At 39.0% G+C, this 10793-nt stretch overlaps 1 protein-coding gene across 4 annotated transcripts in view; it reads right to left on the minus strand.

The window, feature by feature from the left end:
- The window catches only part of SCAPER (S-phase cyclin A associated protein in the ER), a 490627-nt gene that overhangs the window by 121168 nt on the left and 358666 nt on the right, over window positions 1-10793 (minus strand). For all 4 annotated transcript variants that reach the window (XM_034668001.1, XM_034667999.1, XM_034668000.1 and 1 more), the window contains exon 23: window positions 7325-7448. In XM_034668001.1, the coding sequence (XP_034523892.1) occupies window positions 7325-7448 (124 nt within the window). The remainder of the gene's footprint in view (window positions 1-7324; window positions 7449-10793) is intronic.

The raw sequence follows: 10793 nt of genomic DNA on the forward strand, positions 1-10793 counted from the left end.
TTTCAGTTCCACCAAAACTTAACTACTAAGAGCCTTCTGTTGACTGGAAGACTTACAATAACATAAGCAGTTGATAAACACATATTTTGCATATTATACGTATTGTATACGATATTCTTTTTTTTAATGATTTTTTTTATTATATTATGTTAGTCACCATACAACAATACTGTATTCTTACAATGAAGTAAGCTAGAGAGAAGAAAATGTCATTAAGAAAATCATAAGGAAAAGAAAATACATTCACAGTACCACAAAATCCACATATAAGAGTACACATGTAGTTCAAACCCACGTTGTTCAAGAATCAATTGGACTTTCATATGCTTTTGTACTGTTGTTTAGCATCTTTGTGTTCCCACCTGAAGGACTCACTTTAGAATTTCTTCATTTAAAATTTTTTCAAAAGATTTTTTTTAAGTAAGCTTCTGCACAGCAAAGGAAACAGTCAAAAAAACTAAGAGGCAGCCCACGGAATGGGAGAAGATATTTGCATATGACACTACAGATAAAGGACTGGTATCCAAGATCTATAAAGAACTCGAACTCAATACATGAAAAACAAATAATCAAATAAAAAAATGGGCAGAAGATATGAACAGACACTTTCCCAATGAAGACACACAAATGGCTAACAGACACATGAAAAAATGTTCAAAATCATTAGCTATCAGGGAAATTCAAATCAAAACCACATTGAGATACCACCTTATGCCAGTTAGAATGGCAACAATGGACAAGGCAAGAAACAACAAATGTTGGAGAGGATGTGGAGAAAGGGGAACCCTCTTACACTGTTGGTGGGAATGCAAGTTGGTACAGCCACTCTGGAAAACAGTGTGGAGGTCCCTCAAAAAGTTAAAAATAGAGCTACCCTATGACCCAGCAATTGCATTACTGGGTATTTACCCCAAAGATACAGATGTAGTGAAAAGGGCCATATGCACCCCAATGTTCATAGCAGCATTGTCCACAATAGCTAAATTGTGGAAGGAGCCAAGATGCCCTTCAACAGATGAATGGATAAAGAAGATGTGGTCCATATATACAATGGAATATTACTCAGCCATCAGAAAGAACAACTACCCAACATTTGCAGCAACATGGATGGGACTGTAGGAGATTACGCTAAGTGAAATAAGTCAAGCAGAGAAAGACAATTATCATATGGCTTCACTCATTTATGGAGCATAAGAAATAGCAGGGAGATGGGTAAGAGAAGGAAGGGAAGAATGAATGGGGCGATAAACAGAAGGGGGAATGAACCTCGAGAGACTATGGACTCTGGGAAATAAACTAAGGGCTTCAGAGGGGAGGAGGTTGGGGGACTGGGATAGGCCAGTGATGGGTATTAAGGAGGGCACATATTGCATGGGCCACTGGGTGTTATACGCAAACAATGAATCATGGAACACTACATCAAAAACTAATGATGTACTATATGGTGACTAACATAACATAATAAAAAATAAAAAAAAAAAGATTTTTTTATGTAATCTCTACACCCAACATGGGGCTCAAACTCACAACCCCAAGAGCAAAACTTGCCATGCTCTACAGACTAAGCCAGCCAGGCACCCCTCACTTTAGAATTTCTCGTAAGGCAGGTCTAGTGGTGATGCAATCCCTTAGGTTTTGTTTACTTCTTCATTTCTGAAGGATAGTTTTACTGAGTATAGTTTTCTTGGTTGGTGTTTTTTTCTTTTAGTATTTTGAATATATCATTCCATCCCTTTTGGCCTGTAGGGTTTCTGGTGAGAAATCACTGATTTTATGAGGGTTCCCTTATACATGACAAGTCACTCTCCTCTTGGTATTTTCAAAATTCTCTCCGTCTCTGACAAGTTGATTATGTTTCTCTGTATGGGTTTCTTTGGGTTCATTATAGTTGAAGTCTGTGGGACTTCTTGAATCTGGATACCCATTTCCTTCCCCAGACTGGGAAATTTTTAGCTATCATTTCTTTAAATAAGCTTTCTGCCCCATTCTCTCTCCTTTTGGGAGTACCATAATGTGTATATTGGTCTGTCTGATGGTACTGCAAACATCCCTTAGGCTTTCTTCATTCTTTTTCCTTTTTGTTCCTGTGACTGCAGGATTTCGGATGACTTGTCTTTGAGTTCACTCATTCTTTCTTCTATTTGATCAAGCCTGCTCTTGAACTCCCATACCTAATTTTTCAGTCCCATCACTGTATTCTTCAGCTCTAAAAGTTGTTTTTAAAAGACATTTCTCTCTTGGGGCACCTGAGTGGCTCAGTCATTAAGCATCTGCCTTCGGCTCAGGGCGTGATCCCAGGGTCCTGGGATCGAGTCCCGCATCAGGCTCCCTGCTTGGTGGGAAGCCTGCTACTCCCTCTCACACTCCCCTTGCTTGTGTTCCCTCTCTTGCTGGCTGTCTCTCTCTCTGACAAATAAATAAATAAAATCTTTAAAAAAAATTTCTCTTTATTTTTATTTTGTTCATTCATTGCTTTCTTGAGCTCATTGACCACTTATGATAATTGTTTTGAATTTTTTGTCAGTTAATTCATATACCTGTTCCTTTAAGATTGGTTTCTGGAGATTTATCTTGTTCCTTTGTATGGGCCATGTTTTCCTGTTTCTTTGTGTATCTTATAACTTTGTGTTGGGATTGGCATATTTGAAAAAAAAAGGTAACTCTTCTAGACTTTACATCCTGGCTTTGTAAAAAGGACCAAATTGCCTTGGCTAGGAAATCTGGGGTCTTCTGAAACCTTTTTGCGGGGGATGTCACTTCTCTGGGCCTGTGTGTACAATTTCTCAATTAGAGAGTTTTGTTGGTTTCTTTTAGTTTCTTTTCAGAACATCATAATCTCTTGCTCCCTCTGGTGTCTGTTTGCAACATTGTAAGTTCTCTGGTTCTACAGCAGCAAGCTGCCCTGCTCTCTCTTGTTATCAGGGGCTGCTAGGCATCCAAAGTATGCCAGCTCTCTGTCAGTGCCCTGAGTCAGGTGATACAGGTATAAGACCCTTGGGCAGCCTTTCAAAAAGCCACAATGCCAGACTCACGCTCTATTCCTCTCTCCCTCCTAAAGGAGAACCCATGAACTGGGGTATTGTCTGCCAGTGGTGAGCTGTACTGGCTTGGGGGAGGGGGTGAACACAAGTAAAATGAAACAGTTCTTACTCATTTCAATGTGGCTATTCTTGGCTTTGAGATTTCCTGAGGGTACTGCAACATCTTAACTGTCTTCTGGAATTATCATAATGGTATTTTGGTCCATATACTGTTAAGTTGGTGTCTCTGTGGGGCAATGAGGGCTGGGACTTCCTGTTCTGCCATCTTGCTCTTTTTGCTGGTATTTTTATTGCCTTCCAGTGTGCATGTCTGGTCTCCTCAAGGAGACATTCTGAAGTTAGAGACTCACTGTTCTGTGCACTGGAAAGATTAAGGCACAGAAAAGATGCTTAACCATGCTTCTAGAATGACAGAAGTAATCTGCTTTAACATATTTAAAAACTCTCATGCTTCTTGGAAAATAATACATCCATGTGAGACTTCATCCTAGATCATGCCTATGTAAATGCACTATTTTTACAGGGCTCCAGATATATTTCCCAAGAGCTTACCCCAAAAATCTTGAATCTCTATTGCAAGGTATACTTTAGAGTGCCACCTGTGCTAATTTATCTTTTGTAAAAATCATAACTCAGAATTGTAGAATTTCTACCCTTCCTCGGGGCATATTGAAATCCAATTTCTTCCCAAAACCTCTCTAATGCCCCAAGTTAGAATTCATTCATTAAATATTTAAGGAGCACCTCTTACGTGCCAGGTAGTCTTCTAGGTTGCTTAGGTTCTGTAGCTCTCATGACGTGACAGAACTTCTCACAGCTTTTCTCAGGATTTATGTGTCCAAGTTCTTCCTTTCTTAACTGTGGGCTTCTAGAGCAAAGGAACTGTGTCCAATTTACCTCTGTAACCCTGGCATCTGTACGGTGCTTTGCACGTAATTGATATGAAACAGAAGAGTGCTAAAAGAAAGTCTAAGCAGCTAGACCAGAAAAAAAATTCTTCTAAACCATCTCAACTTGCTAAAGAACCAGAGAAGTTGAAGTGCCTCATTATTAGGTATCTTATAAATCCCACCAGATCTCAATTAATTAGCTTCTTTGATGCTTCCTTCTCATCCTTCTGGAAACTGTGTTGATGACTATTTTCTATCCATTACTTACAGAGTACTGCAAATTAGTGGTCCATATTTCAGTTACATGGATATCAAACCAGTTATCAAGAAAAATGGAAATGTATTCAAGTGACTTCAAGACACATAAAAATCACCATCCCTAGCCATCTCTACCCTCTGTCTCCCCAAATTAGGAAACATAATCTCTTCTCCCAAGTGTCACAAAGTCAGCCACAACAGTATTAGAATTGACAGCTAGAGAATAAGGAGCCTAAAAGGAACTGTAAAAACCAGGAAGTGCCACGTATAAGGAAAGGAGGAATAAAATGTGTTTGGCAAACAAATGTCCCAAGATTTCACTTCTGAACTGAGGGAAAAAACAAAACAAAACAAAAACAAACAAAAAAACACCACATAGAATGTGCTGAAATCTATTGGTTGGGAGATTAAAAGCTATTCTGAGTGTTAAGAAACCATGAGGTGACAAGCAAGGAAATATTACTTAAAGGAAACTCGGGCTTTCAAAGTAAAGGGAGAGGATCGAGCTACTTACAAGCTTCTGGCACATGGTAGGCACTTAGTAAATGATAGCTATTGTGAAGAGCTAAGGTCTAGCTCAAATGTCCCTCCTTTGTGATGTCTCAAGCCATAAAATGCCTTCCTCTGTGCTCCCACTGTAGTCTGTATAGGCCGCCATCACACTGTTTACTATCTGTTCCCACTCCTACAATGGGATTTCCCAGATGGTGAGGATTATATCCCATGCTTCTCTGGAAGTGGAAATAGTAATAAGCACTTAATTATTTTTTAACAGTATTTTTAAAAAGATTTTATTAATTTATTTGAGAGAGCAAGAGAGCGAGAGCTAGAGAGAGAGCACTCGCATGAGCAGGGAGGAAGGGCAGAGGGAGAAGCAGACTCCCTGCTGAGCAGGGAGCCTGATTCAGGGCTGGATCCTGGGACTCCAGGATTATGACCTGAGCCGAAGGCAGATGCCTAACTGACTGAGCCACCCAGGTGCCCCAGTAAGCACTTAATTATTAAGTGAGTAAGTAATAAACTACCTCATATGATGTATCTCAGTAAGAATAAGTTTTGAACAGAAAAGACTGAAGAGCTAGGATAGAAGATCCTGTCTATAAATCTTCTTACTCATCCCTTCACATTTCAAAGGCCATCTTTTTTGTTACCTGTCCTGTTCAAAGCATATTAATGTCTCTTCTTCCATTACCAATATAGAATAAGTTTCATAGAATATATTCTTCCAGATGATGCAGATGGAACATAGTGTTTTTTTTTTAATTTTTCACATCTTATTTTAAAATAATTTAAACTAAGAGATATGTTTCAAAAATCATAGAGTTCTCTTCGCCCAGTACCCTCTACTGTTAATAAATTACAAAACCATACTATAATTATTGAAAGCAGGAAATTAACATTGAGTCAATAAAATTCACTATTCTATAGACTTATATGAATTTCCCAGTTTTTCCACTAATGTCCTTTTCCTTATGTAGGATCTCACATTTCATTTACTTGTCAGTACCTCCTCCAACCTGTGACATTTCTCCACTCTTTGTCTTTCGTTACTTGACACTTTTGAAAAGTAGCAGTTATTGTGTGGGATGTCTCTCAATTTGGGTTTGAGAGACCTAGGTTTGACTCTCAGCTCTGTGACTTTCTACCTCTGTAGTCTTGGGCAAGCCAACTTCTCTGGGACTCAAGTTTCCTTGTTGGTAAAATGGGATAATAATACTGACTTTATGTTTAAAAAAATTAAATGAGGCAATATATATTAAAACATCTGGAATATAAGGCCATATAACAAATGCTAAGTCTTTTCTCCTTGTCCCTGCCTTTCAACTATTTTGAGTAGAATTTTGTGCTAAAATGTCTTACCCATATTTTATAGATAAAAGCAAATATAATTTAGCCCTCAAGGATGACTCAGTGTCATGATAAACAGCCACTGCTGTACTGTGTCAACAGTTCTAGGTCTGTGTATTTGTTTTCTCTCACTGTTGACCCCTCCCATCATCAGTATGCCTGCCTGGAAAGGCCTCCTCATTCCCTTTCTGATTCTCAGCTTGAGACATGTGGGGATTCACTTCTCTTTTATATTCATCAATGATACACTAAATCTGCTAAGTGTCAGGCACTGTGTTAGGATCCTGGAGAGGGTGGTAAGTTACTTCCTATCCCTAGTGATTTTATGGCTAATGGGGAAACAGACAAGTAAACAGTTAATTCAATGTGATCAATTCTATGAATGACTTGATGTCTAGGAGCACACAAAAAAAATTCCCAACCTGGACTTGGGGAGAGTCAGGTTAGGGAAGGTTTCATGACAAAGATGCCATTATGTTTCAGTTAAGGTCTGCAGAATATACAGAAATTAACCAGATAGAGAAGGAAAGAGAGTAAAAAGGCATGTTGTTTAGAAACAGGTATTAGAACTATGCGCTGAGTAAAAGTAAATCGGTTCTGAAAAATAAATCTCCTGTGTTGTAAACGTGCAGCTTGAGAGAGATTTTGTGCCAATACCTCAGGGGCTCAGAAACTTCACCAGGAAACTTCTGGCCCTAGGATTGTGTTCTGGAGGCTGCAGTTGACAGACCTGAACCACTGGATATTATACTGAGCTCACCTCTTTCAACATCTGTGAACTGAAGTAAAATTTCAGGCTACAATTGGCTGCTTGTTCCCATTTCAAAAGTATAACAGGTTTGCCCCTTTTTGACATAGGAGTTTCTTGCTTCAAAAAAATAGAAATCAAGGGCCATCAAAAAGTCCTTTATAAACTACCCTTTTAATGGAGTTGGCAAGAGAGGTTTTGAGGCTTTCCCAAGCTTTCTTCCCTTCTACAGCACTCATTCCTGTGGGCTCAGGTTTGGTGTGGAGTCCAACTGACTCCAAAGCCCCAGTCTAACCATGTAAATCTATGAACTTGTCAAGTGTTACAAGTATATTATCTGTTAAATATTGGAACTTAGGAAAATCCAATATGAGATTTTCAAATTAAAAGGTTTCTTTGCCAGTCCCTAATTTACTCTCCCCATCATCTTCACTTTTCTTCATCTGGAGGGTAAATAAGCTGAATTCTTTTAGTTTTCTCCACAGGGAATATTTTCCAAACCTTAACTGCTTCTAACTCAAAGCAGTAATATTACATACCGTCAACTGGTGTATCAGGAGGTCCATTAAGAAGGTAATCTTGTTACTAAACAGAACATCGGTGCAATTTTCTGAACAGTTACTGCAGGTGAGGTTGTAAACGTTGATTGCATTGCAGAGAGACCTAATAGAAGGAGAGAAAAACCATTTGTAAAACTTGAGTAGCTCTTCTCTATACAATTTAAAATACATGAAATGAATGGTGCAAAAGCAACAGGCACAGGATGGAAATCACTCTGAAAAAAAAAAAGCCTAATATTAGGTACAAGGCCCAACAGCTAGATATAAAAGCTTGTAATTTTTTATCCAAAATCGGGTGTTTGTTAGTATCTAATACTTGTCTCTTACTAATTTCTTAGTTACATAGTAGATAATGGAAATGTATTTAATAATCTATCTGATAATGTCTTTTATAATTTAAATTTACTTAGTTAACATATAGTGCAATATTGGTTTCTGCAGTAGAATTCAGTGATTCATTACTTACATACAACACCTAGCGCTTATCACAAGTGCCCTCTTCTTAAAAAAATTTTTCAATAGCTTTTATTCATCTTTTTGAGAGAGAGAGAGATAGTGACAGAGACAGTGAGAGAGAGAGCATGAGCAGGGAGGCGAGGGAGAAGCAGGCTCCCCACTGAGCAGGAAGCCTGACTTGGGGGTCGATCCTAGGACCTTGAGATCATGACCTGAGCTGAAGGCAGACGCTTAACCGACTGAGCCACCCAGGCACCCCAACTATCTATCTATCTATCTATCTATCTATCTATCTATCTATCTATCTATCTATCTATCTATTTGAGAGACAGAAGAGAGGAGGAGAGAGAATTTCCAGCAGACTCCCAGCTGAGGGAGGAGCCTGACATGCGGACCGATCCCATGACCCTAAGATCATGACCCTAGCTGAAATCAAGAGTCGGGTGCTCAACTGACTGAGCCACCCAGGCGCCCCACAACAAGTGCCCTCTTTAACACCCATTACCCATCTAGCTCATCCCCACCTACCTCCATCCAGCAATCCTCAGTTTGTTCTCTATCGTTAAGAGTTTCATGGTTTGTTTCCCTCTCTCCTTCCCCCCACCCATGTGTTCATATATTTTCTTTCTTAAATTCCACATATGAATGAGATTATATGGTATTTGTTTTCCTCTGACTCATTTCATTTAGCATAATATACTCTAGCTCCATCCATGTTGTTGCAAATGGCAAGATTTCATTCTTTTTGATGGTTGTATAATCCTGTGTGTGTGTGTGATATTCCAAGTGTGTACACACACACACACACCATATCCTCTATATCCATTGTCTTAATAACCTAAGAGTAGATATCTATCACCCAGGAACTCTGGGACCTAGAACTTTGAATAATACATGAAACAAAGGTCAAAACTCCTCTTTCCAGATCTCCTGGCCTCAGATAAAGGCAGATGAAGGAATAAGGGAGAGGCAAAACTAGAGGAGAAACTAGAGGCTTTCCCTCTGTGATAAGAACTGCAGAGTTCTGGGGAATGAGTACCCCGCTTGCTTGGAGACTGCGTGGACATGGATTCAGAGTGCCTTAACACAGGAAAACCTAGAAGAGTACAACAGTGTAAGGTCAAACTTATCAAAGAAATGTTTTCCTCTTAGGGGATAAAACAAATTTATATGCCATCATTCAAAGAAACTTTTGGAGCCACAAATTCAATGGGCACTCTTCTGGGTACTCTGAAGACTATGTTTAAAACCTGCATTGCCTGAGTGATTGATGTGGATTCTGGCCTGTCTAAATAAATTTCCTGCTTAAGTCCTATGGACAAATGTTTTGATGTAGTCTATTAGAACCAATCCTGTAGGACAATGATCCTACAGGACCAGAAGCATCAATATCACCTGGGAATTTCTTAGAAATGCGAATTCTCAGGCACCATCCCAGACCCACTAAATAGAAACTCTGCAGATAGAGTCCAGCAATGTGTGCTTTAACAAATTCTGTGGGTAATTCAGATGCACCTTCAAGTCAGAGACCCACTGCTCTAGAATAGAGGCTCTATAGTTTGAGCATTGGAATCCCCTAAAGATCTTTAAAAATACATACTTGCCTGAGTTCCTCCACTGGCGATGCCAATTGGGTGAGTTCCAGACATCTGCATGTTTCAAAAGCTCTATGGGGGCAATTCTGATGTGCATACAAAGTTAAGAACCACAGGCTGAAGAACCACTATGTGGTTCATCTAACAAATTCATCTAACAAATATCTAAGTGCCTATGATTTTTCAGGCATGGCTAGGTGAACAAAACAGCCAAGTTCTCTGAACTCATGTAGGAGAGAGATAGTGAGAGAGCCCCTGTTGTACTTGTGATCATCTGTTTGTCTGATTAGTTGGACCTTGCTTCATATAATTGATAGCTTCCTAAACCCTGGGCATAAGAGTATAATGGTTAAGAGCAGCGACACTAGAATAAGATACATCTAGGTTAGAATCCCAGTTCTGCCATTTGAGATTTTAGGAAGCTACATCTTAGTATTAGTAAATTAACATCTTAGTATTAATAAATTAGTAAATTAACATCTTAGTATACATTTTCTCACCTATAAAACTAGGATAATAATACACAGACTTTACACAGGCATCATGAAGATTAAATGAGACAATACATGTAAAGTACTCAGGAAAGTGCCTGGCACATGGTTAAAAAGAAGTGATAGGCTTTAATTGGGTTACTAATCTTACTATTTCTGTTATGAATAAAGCACAAAAGAAATGTTAATAAATTAAGTCAAATTAAAGCATATTATAAAAGCAATTATATCCAGGATCATGAAGCACGTTGTTTCCTAAATGTCTTCATGGTACACGGGCATGAATGATGAAAGGACTCTAGGCTGCAGGGCACCAGGAGGAGGCTCAACTTTGTCTAGCTTCACTCAATCCCTGAAGACTGTACAGAAAAACCCTGGCTCATTTATGATACATTGTTTACAGGCTCTACTTAGTAAGTACTTCACAAATGCAAATCAGCACCGTATCATTTATCAGATAATATATCTAGATGTTCCAAAATAGTGCTTTTCTTTTTAATTAAAAAATAAATTATATTTACGATAAAATTTTTTTAATTTTATTTTTTAAAAAATAGGTTCCACACTCAACATGGGGCTTGAACTCATGAATACTTCTCCATGACATTCAATATTCTGTAATAATGGTCTTCAGTTTTTTTTTTTTTTTAAGCAGCAGAAGGCTTTCTTAGAAGATTAAAAACTTACAGAATCTTGGGGGGAGGAGTTAAGATGGCGAGGGAGTGGGGCGCCTGGGTGGCACAGCGGTTAAGCGTCTGCCTTCGGCTCAGGGCGTGATCCCGGCGTTCTGGGATCGAGCCCCACATCAGGCTCCTCTGCTATGAGCCTGCTTCTTCCTCTCCCACTCCCCCTGCTTGTGTTCCCTCTCTCGCTGGCTGTCTCTATCTCTGTCGAATAAATAAATCA

Source organism: Ailuropoda melanoleuca, chromosome 9 (assembly GCF_002007445.2).
Source record: "Ailuropoda melanoleuca isolate Jingjing chromosome 9, ASM200744v2, whole genome shotgun sequence".
NCBI lineage: Eukaryota > Metazoa > Chordata > Mammalia > Carnivora > Ursidae > Ailuropoda > Ailuropoda melanoleuca.